Source organism: Triticum dicoccoides, chromosome 4B (assembly GCF_002162155.2).
Source record: "Triticum dicoccoides isolate Atlit2015 ecotype Zavitan chromosome 4B, WEW_v2.0, whole genome shotgun sequence".
NCBI lineage: Eukaryota > Viridiplantae > Streptophyta > Magnoliopsida > Poales > Poaceae > Triticum > Triticum dicoccoides.
Window position 1 is genome coordinate 131,741,733 of NC_041387.1, and position 25,336 is coordinate 131,767,068.

The following is a 25,336-nucleotide window of genomic DNA, read 5'->3' on the forward strand; positions in this document are numbered from 1 at the left end:
CGTTGAAATGCCTGAAAAGTGTGTGTGTGTGGAGGGGAGGGTTGGAAGATCAAAATAGCGATTGTAGCCAAGTGCATGAAAAAAAAAGGTAATGCTACATCTACAAAAGCTTACTTATTTTTTTACGAACAAGTTGATGTGGAGGATTATGATCGGTAATAGAGGGAGGAAGGGGCCATCTCAGTAAAATTCGTGAGGAAGAGGGGGAAAGAGGAAATGGGGATCAATCCGGACACGCCGCACGGACCGAGCACGTCCGCACACATCTTTTTTTAACATAGTATAATTAAAGTCGCTCATGTACACGAGCATACACTCATCCGTGTGAACGCACACACGCACACCCTGCCCCATGAGCACCTCCGAAAGATTTTATGAAGTGACCATAAACACCTTGCAGTCGATGAAAACGTGTCCCCTCATTAAACAAACATCACCAAATGTCGGCGTGGAAGCCCGATCACCTATGGGGCAGTGGTGGCCCTTTGTGGTTCGGCAAGGGGACGGTCACATTGTACAAAGAGCAGAAGCAGCAGGGGGCAGCATGGCGATGGCAACTCTCTTTTACCCAGGTTCAGGCCGCTTTGCAACGTAAAACCCTACTCCAGCTATGGTGGATTGATCTGGAGGAACACGAAGGCACGACGTGCTCTAGCCCAGCAAGGTTGCCTCGGGGAGAACAGCGTGTGCATACAAGTGTTGAGGGATCAAATGTTTGAACCCTTTGCTAGGTTGCCTTGGGCCTCCTTTTATAGGTTAAGGGGCGACCATAGTGGCAAAACAGTCATTTTAGGGTGATTAGATGGCTAATGATGCTATCAAACCTAACTCTGGCAGTTAGGACAAAGTGCATTAAATGCACTGCTAGGTGCCTTGCTGAGGTTGAAGCTCGGCAAGCCTGCCGCGTCGCTTATTTGCTTCTTCTTGTTAGCGTGGCACGTCCTCCGGACGGGTGTCAATAAAGCTAATCTCTTCCTTACAACGCCGCCACGTGCTTGATAGGATCCAACTGGTTGTCTGATAGCTTGACACCGCACTGATTAATGACTGGGGTGGAGATGAGGTGGAGCGGTGGCATTTTGGTGAAAGCCTGCCGACATGGAGCCTGGCGGGTTCTGGTCTTGGCGCCCCCGGAAACCTTGCCGGGGCGAACTGGTCTCGCTCCTCTTGTACTGCCTTGACCCGGCCAGGCTCTCCTGCCCAGCAAGGGAGGCTTCCCTGAGGTGGTCTCTTGCTGACTTGCTTCTCTTAAGTCTAGTCATGCCCAGCAAAGGGCAGTTTGCCCGGGAGCCCCCGCAAGCCTGTGCACTAGTCAGGGGGAAACAAATACCCATGTTTGTGTATCTGAGGTGGTCTCTTGCTGACTTGCTTCTCTTAAGTCTAGTCATGCCCGGGAGGCCCCGCAAACATGTGCACTAGTCAGGGAAAACAAATACCTCTATTTGTGTACACCGACATCCAAGTATGAAATAAATCAAAAAATAACACGAGCACTGCGTCCACACACACCTTTGAAGGGGAGATTTGTTCATTGCCGATGTACATGCCCTTTTATTGCGTCACACATCTTTGAGGGGAAAGATTTGTTCATTGTGGCTTACACATGCCCTTTTATTACGGATGTGTTTGGATTGTGACCAAAGTGCATCTTACCAAAATTGTGGTCATGAATAAAGATTGATCTTTGTTTGAATGGTTGTCAATTTTTTGGCATGCCAATAAACTCAAGCTAAGTCTAGTTCATTTTTCTTACCCATGCTGGTCAAATCATGGATAATCAAAACCTCAATCAAAATTTTTAGCTAGCCAATGCTTCTTTTTTATCATATAAAACACCTTGCATTTCATTAACCTGTGGACGCCGGCCACACCACGGATTACATCAACGAAAAAATTCGTAATCCACAGAGTATTCTTTGGTGAGGCAACCTTGGGCATAAACCAAACACACCCTGCGTTCTTCCTTCTCCCCCGGAACCTCTCTCACGAAAGCGCTCATCAACCTCCGTTCCTGGCTGCGTTGTTGCCACCACCGGCATCTCAGCAATGGCGGCAGCAAGAGTGCAGCCTCCGCTCGACCCACGAGCGGCGCCGCCTTCCATGGCGGTTCCCACCTCCAACACTCGAAGCCTACAGGCCACGCCCATCCACACTTCCAGCCCTTCCGTCCGCGCGCTGTTCCTCCGCGCCGTGGACCCCTCCCGTCCTGCCTCCTGGTCCGCCGCCGTCGCCGACCTCCTTGCTTCCGGAGACGCCGTCGCCGCTCTGGCCACCTTTGCCGCCGCTCTCCGCGCTAACCCCGCCGCGCTCCTCCCGGCCCTCCCCCCCGCCTTCCGCGCAGCTGCCGCCGCCACCTCGCTCGCCGCCGGCCGCCAGCTACACCTCATTGCCCTCCGTTCCGGTCTCTTTCCCTCTGATCCCTTCTCCGCCTCCGCTCTTCTCCACATGTACCACCACTGCTGCCGCCCCCTCGACGCCCGCAAGGCGTTCGATGAAATTCCCAGCCCCAACCCCGTCATTATCACAGCCATGTGCTCTGGCTACCTGCGAAACAATCTAGTCTACCCCTCGCTTGCTCTCTTCCGCGACTTGCTCGCATCTGGTTCTGCCATGGCAGTGGACGAGGCGGCTGCACTCGTGGCGTTCTCCTCGTCAGCCCGTGTCCCTGCCCGCGGAATTACCGCTAGCCTTCATGCGCTTATTGTGAAGATTGGCTTGGACGTGGATGCTGGGGTGGTCAACACGATGTTAGACGCTTATGCCAAAGGCGGTGGTTGTGACCTGCCGGCTGCGAGGAAGGTGTTTGATACCATGGAGAAGGATGTCGTGTCCTGGAATACGATGATTGCGCTGTATGCTCAGAATGGGTTGTCGGCGGAGGCCCTCGAGCTGTATGGCAAGATGCTGAATGTTGGTGGAGGCATTAGGTACAATGCTGTGACGTTCTCTGCTGTGTTACTGGCTTGCGCGCATGCTGGGACGATACAGACTGGAAAGCGCATTCATAATCAGGTGGTAAGAATGGGTTTGGAGGAAAATACCTATGTTGGAACTTCTGTAGTTGATATGTACAGCAAGTGCGGAAGAGTGGAAATGGCAAGAAAGGCTTTCGGCAAAATTAAGGAGAAGAATGTCCTTTCATGGTCTGCCATGATTACTGGTTATGGTATGCATGGTCATGGACAAAACGCCCTTGAAGTTTTCAATGAGATGTGCAGATCGGGGCAAAACCCTAACTACATAACTTTTATCTCGGTTTTAGCTGCTTGCAGTCATGCTGGTCTTTTAGATATGGGCCGTTATTGGTACAAAACCATGAAGAATAAGTTTGGGATTGAACCTGGAGTGGAACACTACGGATGCATGGTGGATCTTCTTGGCCGCGCCGGTTGTCTTGATGAGGCTTATGGCCTCATTAAAGAAATGAAGGTTAAACCTGATGCTGCTATCTGGGGAGCTCTTCTTAGTGCATGTCGAGTCCATAAAAATGTTGAGCTGGGAGAAATTTCTGCGAAAAGATTGTTTGAGTTGGATGCAACCAACAGTGGGTACTATGTTCTATTGTCCAATATATATGCAGAAGCTGGAATGTGGAAAGATGTGGAGAGAATGAGAGTTCTGGTTAAAACAAGAGGAATAGAAAAGCCTCCAGGGTATAGCTCAGTTGAATTGAAAGGTAAAACCCATGTGTTTTATGTTGGCGACACGAGTCATCCTCAGCATAAGGAGATCTATTCTTATTTGGGGAAACTGCTTGACATAGCGCAAAAGGCAGGCTATGTACCAAACACGGGTTCTGTTCATCATGATTTGGATGAAGAGGAGAAAGAATCTGCGTTGCGCATCCATAGTGAAAAGCTTGCCGTTGCTTTTGCTCTGATGAACTCTGTCCCGGGTTCAGTAATCCATGTGATAAAGAATCTCCGGGTCTGTACTGATTGCCATGCAGTAATCAAGTTTATTTCAAAGTCCGCTGAACGAGAAATTATCGTTAGAGATTTACAGCGCTTTCATCATTTCAAGGATGGATCATGCTCTTGTGGAGATTATTGGTGATAGGGTCGTACAAGAGGGCTGAGGTCGTGATACCATCTTCGTTGTCCGTCATACCACCGTTGTATTATGTACAGGTCGATTTATTTCCAGGACATATTGTTACACCTCATCTTGATTAGGCTAATGACATTGCCTTGCTGCCCTGAACACTGGGAACTTAGAAGATTTTATAGCTTGGCATAAATCAAAAAGTTACGCCTTTTCTGTAAGATCTGCATACTACAATGAATGGCACAACAAGTTGGTTCAAGGAGACGCTGATCAGATGGACAAGGCAGCTCGAGGCTGAACCCAGTATGGGAGATCTCCTGTGGAACTTACATGTCCCCAGCAAGGTATTTTTTTCCCATGGAGGGCTCTTCACAGTGTGATACCGGGGATGATTGTTCTTGCAGGTAGGCATATCAGGACCTCACCCCAATGTCCCATCTGCTGCTGGGGAGCCAAGGACATAAAGCACCTGATGTTCACGTGCGACAAGCACTGGGACTTGAGGTGTTCATCAAACAAGCAACGCAGATTGATCAACCACGGGTCAGTGATGCTTGAGGAAATTTTGAGGAGTACTGTCAAACATTCAGCGGTTAACGCAGATTGATCAACCACGGGTCAGTGATGCTTGAGGAAATTTTGAGGAGTACTGTCAAACATTCAGCGGTTAACGCAGATTGATCAACCACGGGTCAGTGATGCTTGAGGAAATTTTGAGGAGTACTGTCAAACATTCAGCGGTTATGGGTCGGTACGGTGTACAGGAGACGACCGCTGTAGGGGCATGGTATATCTTGTGGCAGCGACGGAAAGGTGGCACCTGCTCAGTCAACTGTGTTTGCAATTCAGGCTATTAGCGCGACCTATGCAAAAGCTCTGAGCAGTTCACAACCAGTCCTGATACGATGAGGGAAGCCTCCTTGGAATTCTTATAAACTGAATGGGATGCATCATCATACTTTGAAAATGGAACAGGGGCAGTGGCTGCGGTCCTCCGCAATGATCATGGTGAACCGGTTGCTGGGTTCTTGATCACATGTTGGACTCGGCCACGGTGGAGGCGACCACTATCCAGAAGGGCCCAGAACTGGTTGAAAACTTGGGATGTAAACACCATCATCGTCGAGTCTGACTGCCTGGAAGTGATTCAAGCATGCAATGGTTTGTATGGTCAAGGTATTTAAGTGATCATGTTTACCATCATCGTTGAGTCTGACTGCCTGGAAGCGATTCAAGCATGCAATGGTTTGTTTGGTCAAGGTATTTAAGTGATCATGTTTAATTCTAATTCTCCTATGTATTGGGACGATGAACCCCTTAGCTATGTTTGATCGAATGATAAACGTGTACTGCTACCTGATCGACCGAAGTCCATCAAGTGGCTTCCCTAAAAAAAACTGTGTCAAAGTGATTCTCTGATTGCTCAAAATATCTCCTTCCAATCGAGGAACAATCCAATCTCATTTTGTTCCTTTTTTTTAAAACAATACACTGATATTGCATTACGACATTGCCTTATCGCCGGTCACAGCACTGATTACATCATCAGGGTAGCTAGTGAACCACTCTTGAAGTTCGCCATCAGCTAAGTCTGCACCCATAGCAGCCAGCTCATGCGCTGGTTTGTTACATGAACTCGGTGCATGAACAACACTTTGGCCTCAATGAAGGGGTTTCTAAGCTTGAACCTAATATCACTAAACAGGGCACCAAGAGGCGCAAGGTCGTAGGCATTGGAAGAAATGGCTTGCTTCAAAACAAGGCAGTCGGTGTCAGAAATTGCCCGCCAAACTCCTGATCGATCTGCCAAGGACACAGCCTGATATAGGGCGAAAGTTTCAGCGTACACAACATCACTAAAATCGTGTTTGGCACCAGCAGCTGCAAACCAAATATCCAGTGTATCATCATGCAGATGAGTCCCCAACCACTTGCTCTAAGACCCAGTTCTTTTAGCCGATTCTTCTAGAATTTTAAGAATCGAACCTCCTTCCAGCTTCTCACGGAATCTTAAACCCATATTTTTTTTTACAATTCTAGCTAGTTAGGATTGGGGAGGTGCAATTCTCAAGGTTCTGTGAGAATCAGCCAAAAAAAATGGGCCCTAGACCGCTCTGAAAACGGCGCGTCGGTATTGATCTTCACCATATGTCTCAGTGGATTCTCCCATCTAGACTGCTGCACGACCGGTACAGTGGGTTTTGGCCCTAGACTCCCTCCATTCTTCAGTGTATCGAAAAGCTTCAACCTCAACTCTTCTTTCTCCATGATTGCCTCTGTTGCGTTCCGTCCACCAGCACCAAAGGAAGGCTATACACTGCAGCTTATTCCGCTCCTCCGGTAGGGAGAAGATTACTTGCAAAAACTCTTTGGCTGAGACACAAAAACCCTTTTGCATTCTAGGAGCCTGATCCTGACATCCTCTAGGAGCAGAGCCTGACATCGCTGCTTGACATTTCGTTCCATTTTTAGTCTGAAATGTGAATGATATTTCATTAGTAAATGCCATAGTGGGTGGAGGGGATACGTATTTGTTGTTCTGGTCCAGACAAATCATATGTACTTATTATGACACATAATGAATTTTGACTCAATTGGTTCAAACAAAAAAACAACATAGACTGGATAGTGCATGAACTGTTGTGCGAGTTCTCATGTAATCTTGTTCCATCATGGCTCGAATCTTCCAGTGACCGGATCGATCAGCATGATCTGTCTAACAGAATGTACACCATCTGATCGCACAAAAGGTGGAGTAGCATCTCTCCCTACACATGGACGTACGTCCATGGATGCATAAAATTCATCAAACAGACATCAAGAGCAGGGCGTCAAAACTGCACAACACTTGCATAAGAGTCCATTCCACTCAATTTTCGCAGCATGGACCTGCTGCCCAATGTTGGATAACATCATCGCTTGAAAATGCACGCCTACCCAAGGGAAATTCTTTTTTTCAATTATATAGTAGGAGTACATAACAGTTCAAATTTCCCAACATATCAAATTACAGTCTGCCGATTGTTCTACGCATGGGAGGGGGCGGTGATCAATACTTAATTTCATGATCTCGCCCTTTTAAGGTCCCTCTCGCCGTGATCATAACTCCTGTGGTCATACACATCCTTCCTCTTCCGGTCGTCGAGCTCAGTCACGGTGGAAAGGTACTCTTGACTGTCCATGGAGAGCTCGCCCTCCTCGGCGTTCTCTGCCGTCCGAGTACCGTTCTGGTGCGGGGGCTGGGGCCAGCTCTGCCTTCTGTCGTGTTTCTTCTCATCCTTGACAGCCATCTCCACTCCATGCTCCAGCTCCCTCTCAATCAGGTCATCATCATCCATGATGTCAACCTTTCTACCGGCATCACCTTTTGATTTCCTCCGTTTCTCAAGCGCAGCTTTCACTTTATCCTTGTCTATCTTTTTCATTGCATCCATTGAGGATGACATATTGGGGCCTTCATTGCTGCTGGCAATACCATCCTTTGCTTCCACCTTGGGTATCCTCTGGTTTGAGTTTTGCTTCTCAGGGAGGCCTACCATGCTCGACTGTTTAGGTGCTTGATGATTTCCATGAGCATGACGCTCGTCAGCAGCTCCAGGAGCCTTCCCCACAGCACGTGGATTAACCACACTTGCAGAACTGCATTCGGTATCATTCCCTTGGGACGGTGGTGGCACGACACGGTTTTGCTCATAGAGCTCCAACATTTGGTTGCTGGCCTCTGAAAAGAATAAAAATCAAAATTAATATAGGCACGGGTGCTTGGTGTGTGTGTGTTACTGGAATACTTCACAAGAAAGAGCATCAAAAGTAACAGTGGCAGAGAAAGGAGCATCACTTATAGTAATAATGGATATAATTAACAGAAAGTAGTGCTTACTAGCATTGCAAAATCACCAAAATGGAAGTGTCATCCTCATGTTAGATTGTATTTTTTTTTCATTTACATCTCTTTGCGATGCTACTAATAAGCTAATATATGTATAACAAAAGTGATAAGGTCTACCAATACACTAAATAATAGACAAACCCAAATCTTTCAGGTTCCACACGAGAGGCCGGGTTCACATGGTATGCTCCTGACATGACATTCCCTAGCATATCCCAGAACACTAATAATTATAAGATTCCCTGAGCACATCAAGCAACAGCATGTGTCTTGCTTGACCTAGGCAACCTACAGTTATCAGTTTTGAACCAATGATGAATTTTGATAATCCAATCCACAGTCTCCTAGAAAGTTAAAGCATGTCAACAGCTGCTGCTACCTGCGAGGATGTGAAATACTATTCTTGGGAGATTGAATAGTACAATAGTGCAAACATGCACTACTGAATTAAATCTAGAGACCAACCTTCCAACTGCCGCGGCGTTACATCAAACTCTTGCCACCAGACCTTCTCACCATCTGATGGAAGCTTGACTTTGAGGAACTTCGCAGCAAGGAAAATTGCGCCGGCTGTAATATGATTGGGTTTAAATTGGAGACAAAGCGAAGTACGTAGCCTGTACACCCCTTTAAGGCGCAGTAATTAAATAGGCATAATTGGGGGTTACTATGTTTGTAAGGATAAGTGTAATTTCAGCATACCCATCATTGACAAAATTCCAGGCAACTTGAGCAAGCGCATTTTGAGCAACCTTGAATTTTTTTATTGCTTCGACCAAGGGCTTGTACGGGTGGTGCACATTCATGTCAAAACCAAGTGTTATAAGCACAGCACGCTCCCCGATTAAAATAAGCTCCTTCTGTTGTTCATAAACCTCCTGCACCAAACAGCACAAAAATATCCTCAACAGCCATTCTTGTCATAGGAATCAGGGGATAAAATATAATGAATGTAAAGATTTTTTTTCTTTTCAGATTGGCAGAATGTAAAGATTTGCAGATTGGCGGGACATAATATAAGAGCATTTTTGACACTATATATTATGGCACGGAGGGAGTATAAGTGTGGGGAAACAAGGATAGCAACCAGCAACTACATAAGAAATATCAAGACAATAATCGCAATTAAATATGTCACCTTTTGCTTAATTCGAGCAACTGCGGCAGGATCCTTCTTGTGGATGATCTCATAAGAAATTAGTACGACATCCTTAAGTGGTCTGGGAGTTTCTTCAACTTTGCCCGCCAAGAACATGCAAACTGTGGCTATTGTCTGTAGGTTACAACGAACATACATTGAGAACTTACAACGAGCAGCAAGATCTATGCTGTAGGCTATACACACAGCAAAAAAAAAGACTGCATATCTCTTCTGCAAAGCAAAACAAAATTCACCATATCACGGAATCCAATAAAATATCATGAAATTAGTAGGGTGTACATAGACATATTTTAGAGTTTAGATTCACTTATTTTGCTACCTATGTAGTCCATATTGGAATCTCTCAAAAGGCTTATATTAAGGAACGGAGGGAATATGATTTACAAGTTTCAGTCGACTATTTTCTTTGTCTTTCACAAACTGGTGGCAAGCATTCATGATTGAACCCATATTAGAATACTGCCTACCATTCACATGTAAAGTCGAAAATATATTGTCCGACAGCAAACATGTACAAGCACATACAAATTTCAGTAAGACTTACCAGTCTATCATTTTTGGCATGAGATTACTTACTTACTTACTTTACTTACGAAGCCTTTTATCCCAAACAAGTTGGGGTAGGCTAGATATGAAACCCTTTCACGAGGACTTCCCAGGAGGTCACCCATCCTAGTACTACTCTCGCCCAAATGGGTTTCATAACCAAAAGACTGGCTAGTTTTTACGTTGGCTCGCCAAGCCTATCACAACCCTTAGATATGAAACCCTTTCACGAGGACTTCCTAGGAGGTCACCCATCCTAGTACTATTCTCGCTCAAATGGGTTTCATACCTATGGGACTGGCTAGTTTTTACGTTGGCTCGCCAAGCCTATCACAACCCTCCTCCTTTACCCGGGCTTGGGACCGGCTATGTCTATCATTCTTGGCATGAGATTGACGAAGGAAAAAACGATGACAGAATACTATAGCTGTAGCAATTGTCACTTGAGGCCTACATTTTAAAGCCATTCACCATAAGGAAAACATATAATATATAAAACTATCAACCATGCCAAAGAGCATAATTTATGCAGTAACTGATATACAGGGATATTTGGCGATTCATAAATATTCACGGTGCAAGTACTTGAAGGACACAAAAGCATAAATATATATACTAAACAGAGTTTGATCTTTTCTGTTCTACCCAAGCATTTTGTCTCTAAAGGGTGCAACCTAGGGTAAGAATGTAGTCATGTACAACTAGAGTACAACGCTGTCATCAACAGAATGCAATCGTGTATGCTTTAGATGTCCACTAGACTTTCCTTCGACTTGCAAAATAAAATAAGCATAAAGCAATCATGAAGGGTTTCGAATACTACGAGCGGGCAAATGAGAAAGAAACAAATGCTGCTTAAAAGAAATCAAGCTATCAGAAAATGACATAATGCTATCAAACATGAAAACAATAGGTATGATTCCATAATGCTATCAAACAGCTATTCTATTTCCCAGAAAAACAAGTAATGACAATATACTCTTACACTTTAAGTCTCATCCCAAAATCTTGAAGAAAGGTGCAGTATGACTTGCGAAGGTAAGACTCCTTCAGATCAATGCCATCTTTCCTTGAAAGGGAATTCTCCTCGATTTCTTTTCTACTAAAATACCATGAACCACCAAGGTTGCCACTTTCCACGTGTCTACCATAGGGAGTTCTGTAAGGGCTGTTTTCTACAATTCCATGATGTGAAGAGTCACTTGTCTGCATGATATCCATGTGTGATTTTCCCCTTTTCTTCTAAAGAACCTGACAAAGTGAGATATATAATGTCACCTCTGCAAACTTAACATCGTAAGCATGCATAAAAGTAAGGGGCCGCAGGTATGCGCTTACAAATAAATGCATATACATTATTCACAATGTTATAAATCTAAAAGAAGCATTTTCCGTGGACAAGATAACTTGGCATGCAAAGGATTCCGGATGAGTCCGAGATTATAACGATGAAGGGAAATAGGCAAATGTCCATATAGCTCTGAATCTTTGATGAACTGCCTGCCCATCATGGAAGCCAGGAATGCGTGACACATGGATGATAACATAACAAATAAAAGGGTTTTCTCAAATACAACATGTCAATGTATGCACCTCCATTGACAAGGATAACGAGTTAACAACATGCAGATCATTCATGAAACAGTTAGCCAGCACCAACACAAACCTCACTCCACCTTGACATAGGAGTAACGCAGTTCACCAAACAAAGCTGGACATTTTTCAAGCAATCGTTGAAATACTCTAAAACACGATATATATATATATATATATATATATATATTTTTTTTTTTTTTGAAAGATCCAGCAAAATGCTGGCTTGATTTGATTTAGCAGGAAGCAGCGGAAGAACAACATGATAAAGATCCGAAGATCAAAGAAAAAAGAAAACGACAGCCCTATTAGCTGCCGAGCTACCATCACAGCCAACACGACTACAAAGCAAAAAGGGCCTGTCCTAGGCTAAGCGTCACCGCCGCGTCACTTGACCAACGCCGGTATCCTCCGAAGACAGCAGCAGCTCCAACTAAGACTTTCTTTGTCAACGCACCATCCACCCTTGAAGCAGAGTGCGGGCAGATGGCAGAACTCGGTCGGTCCCAGAAAAAGCTTCGTCTCGGACTTATCAGCGATGGCGTACATTGCGCCTGGAGCTTCACCAAAAACAGTGGCAAGCACCGGAGGAGCGCCACATAGAACCTCCAAGCAGTGTCTCAAAAACGTGATGCTCCCAACAGAGGAACGACGTCGGAGACGCCGTCATCACGCCGATCCAACCGGACCTAGGCTTTCGCCCGGAGACACTACCAACCAAGCTCGAGGAAGATGCCGACACACCTCGGTGGCGCCTCCAAGGAGGAAAATGACACCCTCAGGCGCCATCGGCACCGGCTCTTGTTGTGCGGGACTTTCGTCCGTATCGTCGCACACCTCCGCTCAAGCCCTACGGAACTCGTCCATGTCGTCTCACACCGCCGCCGCCGCAGCACCTTGTTGTTGAAGCCGTGAAGGCATGGTCCACCTCCCCGCGGCGAGCATGCAGAGGCCAGATCGGGCCCCGCATCCCGCATCTACCACGGCTGGAGCCTCCCTGCTCCAGCAAGCGCAGCCCTCCCAGATCCAGCGCGGCCCATCAGTGTCGTCGACGCCCTCCACTCGCCGCCCGGTGCAGTGCCGACGCCGCCCTCCGCGGTGCCCACCTCCGCGCCAGGCCAGGAGCAGCACGGGGCGGAACTCGGGCCCTCGAGGAGGCAGCGCGCCAGATCCACGCCACTGCCACCGTCGGACCGCTGCCCAGCCCTACGCCGGCCAGATCCGCACCGGCCCTCATCCCGCGCCCTCCTCCTCCTTTACCGCAACCCCTCTCGGCGCCCTCTTCCTCCACCTCGCCATCTCCCGGGCGCCGCACCAGATCCGCTCGCATGGACGCGCCGCTCGACGCCGCAAGCCGCGGAAACAGCCGCCCATCGCCCGACGAAGCCTCCCCCTGCAGCCAACCGTAGAGCGCCTCCGACCCGAGGAGATCCGCCGTCGGGCCGCGCCCCGCCGCGAAGCCGGCCGTCCCGCGCCGTCCTGGCGCCTCGCGGGGAGGGGAAGGGCCCCGCCGCCACCGACGTACGCGCGGGCTTTGCCCGGCGCCGTCCCCTGGCGGCGGCGAGGGAGGGGGGCGGGGGTGGAGGGGGGCTGCGGCGGCGGGCTGGGGTTTTCGCCCGGCCGCTCGCAGGAGCGGACGAGCACGAGGCCGATATTGCAAGTGGCCACCATGAATTCCTCTTGAAATTTAGCTACATCTAATCCTCCGGTCACAAAAAACACACATAATGACCCCAAAACTGAGCACGAGGTTACGATTTTATCATTTTAATAAGCCCGTCATGATTAAAGCGAGTAAATTTAGCTCCAGCAACCACAAACCAAATCGCATAGCATAGTAATAATCTAGGAAGTGTGCTTTCGAGCATTGGAGCTCTCAATTAGCAGGCACAATCACAAACCGAGAGCCGCAGAAGCAATTTGAACAAGAAAAAGAAGAAGATCCGGAAGATAAACAAATCAGATCAGATCAGAACCTGAGAGATCAAGACGTAATCTAGCACGGGGACCGACCGGGCGGGTGTCACGGGGCGGGATAGTCGTCGCGTGCGGAGAGCTGCGGCCAGCAACGGCGATGCGGCGTAGAGGGGGGCGTGATGGCGAGGCGACGGAGGCGACGGCGACGGCGGTGGCGGAGGTATCGGGGATTGGGGAGCCTCCGAGGCTGGCTTGGACCGAACCCTGGTTAGCCTGTTTTGAGATTGAGCGTGCAGCGTGCACCTGGATACGCCGTCGGATCGGCCGAGCGTGGGGGCTACTGAACCGTCGGATCACGTTCCGGCTCCCGATTTGCCCCGCCATGAGTCAAAGGAAGAGAACAATCATCCTCCTTGCTCATGGAGTACTTTGGGGCTGTTTTGGTTGCCACCCTGATTTAAAAATATCTACACTCGGATTTATCAAATCCGACCCTCAAATGCTCGCGTACGTGTTTGGACGCATTCATGGATACTGACGGGTCAAGCCTTAAATAATGTATTCCACATCCGGATACTTCAAATTAGAAATCTCAAATCCACATTATTACATGCAACACAGTGATTTTTAAGCGGAGCTCATCCGGTCGTCGTGCTCATGTCCGGCGGTCGGTTGCGCTCCCCAGACTGTTGGTCCGGTCGCCAACATGGTAGATCAGGGCATGGGACACGAGCTGGCTCACGGGACTCAAGGCGCCGCCGTCTCATGCCCTACTCTTCTTCATCGGAGCCCGAAACCCGGTTGGTGTCGGTGGACATCAAACCGATGATGGATCTGTCCTAGGACGAGCCGGTGACATCCACCACGACGTGGTTGTGACGCTCGGACTGCTGCAACATAAGGGGCATCGGAGAGTGCGACTCCGCCTCGCCAACATCCAACGACACGAGGGTCGCCGCCGCCTCCCGCGCCCGTTGCCTCGCACGGCGGACACACTGTGTCATATTTTCGTTGCATGATGCTCATGGTGCGTCCCGTTGCTTGGCGTGCCAACGAACGGGTTACGCGTCCGAACGCGCATTCAAACGCCAGACGGGCCGCACCGCCTCCGGTGAGGCAGCGACGGCACACCTAGCGTCGGATCCGTGCGCCATTTGGGCGGACACAATGGATTCCCGATGGAAGGAGTCCGAGTGTTGCCTCACACAGGCCTCCTCCCGGGAGCGATGGAGCACAAGTCAAATAGCCATCTCCTCCTCGAGGTCGCGTGGGATGAGCTCGGGGTCGACGGACCTGGAGGTGAAGGACTCAGATCCGCTGCCCGCCATGCCCGAGACGGTCAGAGACCGCCGGAGGTGAGCTTGGATGGAAGAGGGGAGTGGAGGGGAATGGAGTGAAGTGGCTAGAGTTTGGTCCGGCAAGCGAATGGGAGGAATATATATGGGGTCGGATGGGCCAGCGTGGGCCGGGTCCGGCGTGGTGGGCACGCCCGGGCGTCCCATATCCGCTCCATATTTGGGTTGGATATAAGGGGTGTCGGTTGATAGCTTGCAAGTGCACAGAGTTTAGTTGTAGATTTTCTGAAATAAGAATATCAATCCCACATGGAGCACATGAATCAGTCTTTAGCCCTTTGCAAAGTACAAATGATGTGCCTATAAATTGTAAGCGATCCAGAACAGTAATAATAATAAGGTTGTAATGTAAAGGTGAATAAATAGAAATAGATGACAAATAAAATTACTAGACTCAAGACAAATGATTAAAAGAGTTCCGAGGGGTCCGGAATCCCCACCGGTGTGCATCTATAGCGATGCCTAAACACAAAGCTATTTCAGATTCCTAAGCCACTTTACATGTTTTTATTTGTGGGCGGAGCCGGTACAAGTACGTTTATACTCGTGTTATCTCCATATCACATACGCCACCACTGTTCTTCTTCACTCCGGTTATCAAATGGTGATTAAGGGGAAAAAGGTCCCCGTGGACGCAACCAAAGTGGTCTCCGTTCTACCCCCTATTGCAACTATCCGCTGCGAAGGGAGAAGGGACATGTCACGTCACCCAACACCACAACCACACAATTAGCCAACAGTAATAACCTTCCATCCAAAATCAACATACATTGGATGGTCGACTCCACCCAACGTCAAGAAGATTATCAACATAAACATGCAAAGTGGATATTAAATCCTAATAGCAAACATCCTATTACACACTAGGGTTCATCCATACCCCGGGAACAACAGGTCTACTCACACATGGGAACAACAATCATCATGGTAATTGCAATGAAATACATGGATGAATGGTTCAAACGGTGCACCAAAGGATCCACTAGGGTTCTTGATGTTACAGATGACAAGAACATGGATGATGATGAAGATGGCGATGATGACTTCGTTCCCCCTTGTGATGAGAGAGATCCCCTCCTTCTCCTCATTTCTCTTCTCACCGGATGGGCTCTGGCGGCTAGGGTTTTGCCTTCTAGACGAGTTTCTAGAGTCTCTGTACGTCTGATCCACGATCCGCTTCAACGTGGTGAAAATAGCTGATCTCGCAGAGGTGGCAGTGCGCCAAATGACCTCTCATGCGAGTGCGCACGGTCGCATGGAACACCATCATTCGCTCTGGAAGCGCAGCGACGACGGTTTCTTCAGCCTTCTTGCTTGATTCTTTTATGGAAAGTGTTTATCACCTTTAATATGTGATTCCACTGCCATTTTTAGGGATTTTCTTCAATAAATGAATATTGCTCCATAAACCTTAACCCGAGGGATTATCAACAAAAAAAGGTGCGTGAACACGGTAAAATTCCACAAAGCCTACCTAGTAGGCAAAAAATAACGGTGAGAAAGGTCTCATAATTTGGACTCATCAACTCCCCCAAGCTTATTTTGCTCGTCCCCGAGCAAATACCGCAGCTTATAATGAAGAGGTCATCTTGGTTATTGAAAGTGCTAATTATCGACTAGAGGGGGAGTGAATAGGCGATTTTTATGAAAGTCTTCAAAACATGGGAGTTTCGAAGATTAACAGGAGAAACAACACTATTCGTATGCAGCGGAAGGTAGACTACACTAGACAAGCCATAGTCAAGTATTCAATGAAGTGAAAGCACGAAGACTATTAGCAGCTAGGTAGTAAGGATCAGGGTGGAGGATAGTATGAAGCCAATCAGAACAAGTAGTCACACAGTGAAGTCAAACAGGCAGAGCAATCAGGCAATGACTTCACAAAGACAAACTGTAAGTAAGGAGAGTAAGAGATAGAACCAGTGTGTTATGAAGACAAGGATTTGTTCGACCAGTTCCAGTTGCTGTGACAACTATACGTCTGGTTAGGGAGGCTGAGATTGAACTCAGAAGACCGCGTCTTCACCTTATTCCCCTTGAGCTAAGGACACACAGTCCTCGCCCAATCACTCTGGTAAGTCTTCAAGGTAGACTTCCAAACCTTCACAGACTTCGTTCACCGGCAATCCACAATGACTCTTGGATGCTCAGAACGCGACGCCTAACCGGCTGGAGGATTCACAGTCCTCAAGTGTAACAAGTCTTCAGATCACGCGGACAGAAAGACTTCAGTGATGCCAAACATTCTCTGGGCTCTGGGTGGTTTGGGCTTTGTCCTTGCAAGGATTCTCTCTCTCAAAGGCTTCAGAGGTGGGTTGCTCTCAAATGACAAAAGTCGTATCTAACTCTGAGCAGCCACCAATTTATGGTGTAGGGGGTGGGCTATTTATAGCCACAGGGCAACCCGACCTGATTTGTCCGAAATGACTCTGGGTCACTAAGGAACTGACACATGTCACAATGGTTAGATTTCAAACACATGCGATAGCTTGACTTGGGATACAAGTAAAGCTGACTTATCCGACTCTGGATAAGATTTGCTCTCATTGTCTTCGCTCGAAGACATAGGATTTTGGTTGAGCATCACTTCAGTCACTCTGACTTTGTTCACTTGGACCCCACTTAATGAAGGAAATATGCCCTAGAGGCAATAATAAAGTTATTATTTATTTCCTTATAATCATGATAAATGTTTATTATTCATGCTAGAATTGTATTAACCGGAAACATAATACATGTGTGAATAAATAGACAAACAAAGTGTCACTAGTATGCCTCTACTTGACTAGCTCGTTAATCAAAGATGGTTATGTTTCCTAACCATGAACAATGAGTTGTTATTTGATTAACGTGGTCACATCATTAGTTGAATGATCTGATTGACATGACCCATTCCATTAGCTTAGCACCCGATCGTTTAGTATGTTGCTATTGCTTTCTTCATGACTTATACATGTTCCTATAACTATGAGATTATGCAACTCCCGTTTACAGGAGGAACACTTTGGGTACTACCAAACGTCACAACGTAACTGGGTGATTATAAAGGAGTACTACAGGTGTCTCCAAAGGTACATGTTGGGTTGGCGTATTTCGAGATTAGGTTTTGTCACTCCGATTATCGGAGAGGTATCTCTGGGCCCTCTCGGTAATGCACATCACATAAGCCTTGCAAGCATTACAACTAATATGGTAGTTGTGAGATGATGTATTATGGAACGAGTAAAGAGACTTGCCGGTAACGAGATTGAACTAGGTATTGGATACCGACGATCGAATCTCGGGCAAGTAACATACCAATGACAAAGGGAACAACGTATGTTGTTATGCGGTCTGACCGATAAAGATCTTCGTAGAATATGTAGGAGCCAATATGGGCATCCAGGTCCCGCTATTGGTTATTGACCGGAGACGTGTCTCGGTCATGTCTACATTGTTCTCGAACCGTAGGGTCCGCACGCTTAACGTTACGATGACAATTATTATGAGTTTATGCATTTTGATGTACCGAAGGTTGTTCAGAGTCCCGGATGTGATCACGGACATGACGAGGAGTCTCGAAATGGTCGATACATAAAGATTGATATATTGGAAGCCTATGTTTGGACATCGGAAGTGTTTCGGGTGAAATCAGGATTTTATCGGACTACCGGGAGGTTACCGGAACCCCCCGGGAGTCATATGGGCCTTATTGGGCCTTAGTGGAAAGGTGAAAGGGCTGCCCACAAGGGCTGCGCGCCTCCCCCCTCCCCTAGTTGTCACGCCCTCGATGCGGCTATATCTCCCACGTGTCGAAGCACGACTTAGAGGCATAACCGCATTGAAAGCAATGTCGCAAGTGAGGTAATCTTCACACAACCCATGTAATACATAAGGGAAAGAGATACATAGTTGGCTTACAATCGCCACTTCACACAATTACATGAATAAAGCATTACATCATCCAGATACAATCAAGGTCCGACTACGGAACCAAAATAAAAGAAGAACCCCAAATGCGACAAAGGTCCCCGATCGACCCCAACTGGGCTCCACTACTGATCAACTAGAACGAAACAACACAAAGGGCAAGATCTTCATCGAGCTCCTCCTTGAGCTTGGTTGCGTCATCTGCACGGTGACATAGGCACCTGCAAACTGGTTTTGGAAGTATCTGTGAGCCACGGGGACTCAGCAATCTCGCACCCGCGAGATCAAGACTATTTAAGCTTATAAGAAGGATGGAGTAATGGGGTGGAGCTGCAGCAAGTGACTAGCATATATGGTGGCTACAATCGCAAAAGAGAGCGAGAAGAGAGGGCAAAGCACGGTCGATAAAAGTATGATCAAGAAGTGATCCTATAGCAACCTACGTCAAGCATAACTCCAACACCGTGTTCACTTCCCGGACTCCGCCGAGAAGAGACCATCACGGTTACACACGCGGTTGATGTATTTTAAATAAGGTCAACTTCGGGTTTTCTACAACCGGACGTTAACAAATTCCCATCTGCCCATAACCGCGGGCACAGCTTTCGAAAGATAATACCCTGCAGGGGTGTCCCAACTTAGCCCATCACAAGCTCTCACGGTCAACGAAGGAATAGACCTCCACCCGAGACGTTCCGATCAGACTCGGTATCCCGATACAACAAGACATTTCGACAGGGTAAAACTAAACCAGCAACACTGCCCGAATGTACCGACAAATCCCGATAGGAGCTGCACATATCTCTTTCTCAGGGCACACTCAGATGAGCAATCTGTACAACTAAAACCAAACCTCGAGTTTCCCCGAGGGGGCGCTGCACAGGGCTCTAGTTCGGACCAACACTCAGAGGAGCACTGGCCCGGGGGGGGGGTTAGAATAAAGATGACCCTTGAGTCTGCAGAACCCAAGGGAAGGTGGTAGGTTGTTAGTGCAAATGGTAAAACCAATGTTGGGCATTGCTGGAAGAGCTTTACTTAAGGCGAACTGTCAAGGGGTTCCCATTATAGCCCAACCGTGTAAGGAACGCAAAATCCGAGAACATAACACCGATATGACGGAAACTAGGGCAGCAAGAGTGGAACAAAACACCAGGCATAAGGCCGAGCCTTCCACCCTTTACCAAGTATATAGATGCATTAATTAAATAAGATATATTGTGATATCCCAACAAGTAAACATGTTCCAACAAGGAACAACATCTCCATGTTCCAACAAGGAACAAACTTCAATCTTCACCTGCAACTAACAACGCTATAAGAGGGGCTAAGCAAAGCGGTAACATAGCCAATCAACGGTTTGCTAGGACATGGTGGGTTAGAGGTTTGACATGGCAATTTGGGAGGCTGACAAGCAAATGGTAGGCATCGTAGCATTGGCATAGCAAAAGAGCAAGCAAACTAGCATAGCAAAGATAGTGGTGATTTCGAGGGTATGATCATCTTGCCTGAGATCCCGCAAGGAAGAAGAACGAATCCAAGAAGAAGACAAACGGTCGTAGACGAACAAATCCTCACAACTCCGGAACGAAACCGAAGCTAACGAGAGAAGCAACCCGGAAAGAAACAAACAACATAGTAAACAGACAAGCATAAACAAGTCATGATGCACAAACAAGTATGATGCATGTCCGGTTAAATGAGGCATGGCATGGCAAAGTGCAACAAACAATACTACAAGTTAAGTGGAGCTCAATATGCAACGAGGTGCATGTTGACGGAACACCACATCAATTATTTAGTTATCTCTCGTTTAAGCTACCCAACAATATTAACTGTTGTTAAACATGGCAAGAGGTGAAGCATAATATAAACTATACCATCTAAACAATTTAAATGGGGCCGGATATAAAAACAACAAATCTGGTAAATCCCCATATGCATTTAGCAATTTAATGCAACAACAAGTTTAAACATTTTAAATGTTGTTATCATGATGCGGATGACATATACAAGTTTTATGCAATTTTATGAAAATGTTGACATGAGCATGTTATGAAGCATTTGGTCACCATGGCGGAACAAAAAGGGTGCCACGGCGGCGAAACAAAAATGGTGCCACGGCAACATTCCGGTCCCGGTAACTCATGGAGATACCGGTGCAAAAGGAGGCGTGCAGATGTGCGGAACATGCTAGAGATGGTGGGGTGATCCCGGTTACCGGGTTCCCACGGTTCATCGGCATGGCGAACGAGGAGGAACGTGCATGAAGCAAACGGGCACGGTGCAAACATAGGGTGCATCTCATACAACACATGCATTCGGTCCATGGATGGCGTCTCGGGGTTATACCTTTGAAGCGTGCGTTTTCGGAGCGGTTCGAGTCGTCGAGGGAAGTAGTTGTTCACGGCGACGGTAGAGGTACTCGCGGTCTTGGCAACGGTAGTCGTACATGTCCGGAGAGGAACTTGTCGCATCCACGGTATTCGGGCGTAGTGGAAGTAGTTGTTCAATTGTTGTCGTGGGAAGTAGTCGTACACGGCGTCAGTAGTGGTACACGGGTCTTCGGGCGACGGTAGATGGTACATGTTTTCGTAGATGAACTTGGCGATCCGAAGGGGTACTTGGCACATCACCGTGTAGTTGTACATGGTTCAAACAAAGGCATTGACACATCTGGAGGGCATCGAGGGACTCGTCAAGGCCCTGCCTCGGGAGGTCACCGGAGATGCATGGAGGCAGCTCGAGCTGCTGGCTGTTGGTAGCGTGTGCGGGCGGCGTGTGGAGGCGGAGCAGGGAACTTGGCACGACCGAGACAGGGGGCGAGCCGCGCGGTTGGTTGATGGTAGCCGCGGCCATGGTGGTGGTCGCCACAAAGCAGAGGAGGCCGGGACTTGGCGTTGGACGATGCGGTCGGCATCGGCCTTAACGTGCAGCAGGGGAGGTGGAGCTCGTGCTCAAAGAGGAGACCGGCGGCGCGACGCGAGGGGACGCGAGCTCCATGGCAGAGGGAGCGATGACGTGCCTGCTCCCCTGCTCGAGATCGAGCGAGGACGAGGGAAGCAGAGGAGGTCGAGGTCGAGGTCGAGGAGGCTGGACGTCGGCGGGGCTCGAGACGGGGGCGACGACGTGGATCCGGCGGGGCGGAGCTTGGGGAGGCGACGCCATGGAGGACGGCGATGAAGCGGAGGCGAAGGAGCTGCTCGGCAGCGCTAGCTTCTAGCGGGGTCGAGGGAGGAGCGGGCGGCGGCCTGGCGACGCGGTCCCCGTTGGAGCTCGAGGGAGAGGGCGAGAGGAGGGGGATCGAGCGAGAGATGCGGGGGAACGAGGGAGAGATGGCTCCTGGCGGCGCGAGGGAGGAGAGGGAGACGAGAGGGAGAGATGGGGATCGGGCGCTGCGGCTAGGGTTAGAGGGGCACCGGCTGGGCCTTGGGCCGGCTTAGGTTGGCCGGGCCTAAGAGGCCGGCTGGGCTGCAAGGCTCTCTTCTCCCTCTCTAAAGAAAATAAAAACAAAACAGAGATAGGAAAGAAAAGAAAGAGGGGTTAGGGGAAGAAGTAGGACATGGGGATAATTTTTCCGGACTCGCAAAAAATGAGTTTGTTCCGAGAAAAATAGAAAGGCCATGATTGAAAGATTAAATTCAAACTCATTTGATTTAAATTCAAATGATTTGAATAGGAAGTGAGGTTTGGGAAGGTCCAAAAATGTTTGGATTTTTGGTGGAGCTCCGGAAAATGATGAAATAAATATTGGCAAGGTTGGAGACCAAACTTGAAGCAGAAAAGGAACGAAATTATTTTGTAAGTGTGTTTTGGTGATTCCAAAATAGTGGAATATTTAATATAGCTCCCTAATATTGGAGGATATGTTATAAAGAGAAGTCACCATGTGAGTCCCTCGATTTAAATGGATCAAAAAATCCATACAATTTATTTAGTTGAGGTTTTAAAAATTAATGATATGATGGCATGATGACATGATGCAATGCACATGATGCAAGGATGAATGCAACAAATAAAACAAATCACACGACGAAACTCGGAATAGCTGGAAGTCTTCTGGAGCGTCGGTCTCGGGGCGTTACACTAGTCCTATTAGGACTAGGAGAGGTGGCCGGCCACCCCTCTCCCTCTTTCCCCCTTGGGAATCCTAGTTGGAATAGGATTGGGGGGGGGGAGTCCTACTCCCGGTAGGAGTAGGACTCCTCCTGCGCCCTCCTCCTGGCCGGCCGCCCCCTCCCCCTTGGATCCTTTATATACGGGGGCAGGGGGGCACCTCTAGACACACAAGTTGATCTTCGTGATCGTTCCTTAGCCGTGTGCAGTGCCCCCCTCCACCATATTCCACCTCGATCATATTGTAGCGGTGCTTAGGCGAAGCCCTGCGACGGTAGAACATCAAGATCGTCACCACGCCGTCGTGTTGACGGAACTCCTCCCTGAAGCTTTGCTGGATCGGAGCCCAGGGATCGTCATCAAGCTGTACGTGTGCTAAGAACTCGGAGGTGCCGGAGTAACGGTGCTTGGATCGGTTGGATCGGGAAGAAGACGTACGACTACTTCCTCTACGTTGTGTCAACGCTTCCGTTGCAATCTACAAGGGTACGTAGATCATACTCTCCCCTCGTTGCTATGCATCACCATGATCTTGCGTGTGCGTAGGAAAATTTTGAAATTACTACGTTCCCCAACAGTGGCATCCGAGCCTAGGTTTTATGGTTTGATGTTATTTGCACGAGTAGAACACAAGTGAGTTGTGGATGATACAAGTCATACTGCCTACCATCATGTCATACTTTGGTTCGGCCGTATTGTTGGACGAGATGACCCGGACCAACCTTACGCGTACGCTTACGCGAGACCGGTTCCCTCGACGTGCTTTGCACATAGATGGCTTGCGGGCGACTGTCTCTCCAACTTTAGTTGAACCGAGTGTGGCTACGCCCGGTCCTTGCGAAGGTTAAAACGGAGTCTATTTGACAAACTATCATTGTGGTTTTGATGCGTAGGTGAGATTGGTTCTTGCTTAAGCCCGTAGCAGCCACGTAAAACTTGCAACAACAAAGTAGAGGACGTCTAACTTGTTTTTGCAGGGCATGTTGTGATGTGATATGGTCAAGACATGATGTTGAATTTTATTGTATGAGATGATCATGTTTTGTAACCGAGTTATCGGCAACTGGCAGGAGCCATATGGTTGTCGCTTTATTGTATGCAATGCAATCGCGATGTAATGCTTTACTTTATCACTAAGCGGTAGCGATAGTCGTGGAAGCATAAGATTGGCGAGACGACAACGATGCTACGATGGAGATCAAGGTGTCGCGCCGGTGATGATGGTGATCATGAAGGTGCTTCGGAGATGGAGATCACAGGCACAAGATGATGATGGCCATATCATATCACTTATATTGATTGCATGTGATGTTTATCTTTTTATGCATCTTATCTTGCTTTGATTGACGGTAGCATTATAAGATGATCTCTCACTAAATTATCAAGAAGTGTTCTCCCTGAGTATGCACCGTTGCGAAAGTTCTTCGTGCTGAGACACCACGTGATGATCGGGTGTGATAGGCTCTACGTTCAAATACAACGGGTGCAAAACAGTTGCACATGCGGAATACTCAGGTTATACTTGACGAGCCAAGCATATACAGATATGGCCTCGAAACACGGAGACCGAAAGGTCGAGCGTGAATCATATAGTAGATATGATCAACATAATGATGTTCACCGATGAAACTACTCCATCTCACGTGATGATCGGACATGGTTTAGTTGATTTGGATCACGTAATCACTTAGAGGATTAGAGGGATGTCTATCTAAGTGGGAGTTCTTAAGTAATATGATTAATTGAACTTAAATTTATCATGAACTTAGTACCTGATAGTATCTTGCTTGTTTATGTTGATTGTAGATAGATGGCTCGTGATGTTGTTCCGTTGAATTTTAATGCATTCCTTGAGAAAGCAAAGTTGAAAGATGATGGTAGCAATTACACGGACTGGGTCCGTAACTTGAGGATTATCCTCATTGCTGCACAGAAGAATTACGTCCTGGAAGCACCGCTGGGTGCCAGGCCTGCTGCTGGAGCAACACCAGATGTTATGAACGTCTGGCAGAGCAAAGCTGATGACTACTCAATAGTTCAGTGTGCCATGCTTTACGGCTTAGAATCGGGACTTCAACGACGTTTTGAACGTCATGGAGCATATGAGATGTTTCAGGAGTTGAAGTTAATATTTCAAGCAAATGCCCGGATTGAGAGATATGAAGTCTCCAATAAGTTCTATAGCTGCAAGATGGAAGAGAACAGTTCTGTCAGTGAGCATATACTCAAAATGTCTGGGTATAATAATCACTTGATTCAATTGGGAGTTAATCTTCCAGATGATTGCGTCATTGACAGAATTCTCCAATCACTTCCACCAAGCTACAAGAGCTTCGTGATGAACTATAATATGCAAGGGATGAATAAGACTATTCCCGAGCTCTTCGCAATGCTGAAAGCTGCGGAGGTAGAAATCAAAAAGGAGCATCAAGTGTTGATGGTTAACAAAACCACTAGTTTCAAGAAAAAGGGCAAAGGGAAGAAGAAGGGGAACTTCAAGAAGAACGGCAAGCAAGTTGCTGCTCAAGAGAAGAAACCCAAGTCTGGACCTAAGCCTAAAACTGAGTGCTTCTACTACAAGCAGACTGGTCACTGGAAGCGGAACTGCCCAAAGTATTTGGCGGATAAGAAGGATGGCAAGGTGAACAAAGGTATATATGATATACATGTTATTGATGTGTACCTTACTAATGCTCGCAGTAGCACCTGGGTATTTGATACTGGTTCTGTTGCTAATATTTGCAACTCGAAACAGGGGCTACGGATTAAGCGAAGATTGGCTAAGGACGAGGTGACGATGCGCGT

General features: G+C 47.7%; 2 protein-coding genes across 2 annotated transcripts; one reads left to right on the top strand and one right to left on the bottom strand.

Moving 5' to 3' along the window:
- The first annotated feature begins 1,961 nt into the window (after positions 1-1,961).
- Positions 1,962-5,458, top strand: LOC119295445 (pentatricopeptide repeat-containing protein At3g26782, mitochondrial-like). The gene has a single exon (XM_037573865.1). It carries the CDS (start codon positions 2,047-2,049, stop codon positions 4,054-4,056), a length of 2,010 nt encoding a protein of 669 aa, XP_037429762.1. The 5' UTR covers positions 1,962-2,046; the 3' UTR covers positions 4,057-5,458.
- A 1,508-nt stretch (positions 5,459-6,966) lies between these two features.
- LOC119295446 (cyclin-T1-3-like) lies at positions 6,967-13,423 on the bottom strand. The gene is made up of 7 exons (XM_037573866.1): positions 13,214-13,423; positions 10,630-10,895; positions 10,015-10,094; positions 9,075-9,211; positions 8,639-8,814; positions 8,402-8,553; positions 6,967-7,768 (listed from the first exon to the last, which is right to left on the bottom strand). Exons 2-7 carry the CDS (start codon positions 10,863-10,865, stop codon positions 7,110-7,112), a joined length of 1,440 nt encoding a protein of 479 aa, XP_037429763.1. The 5' UTR covers positions 10,866-10,895; positions 13,214-13,423; the 3' UTR covers positions 6,967-7,109.
- Between the last annotated feature and the right edge of the window lie 11,913 nt (positions 13,424-25,336).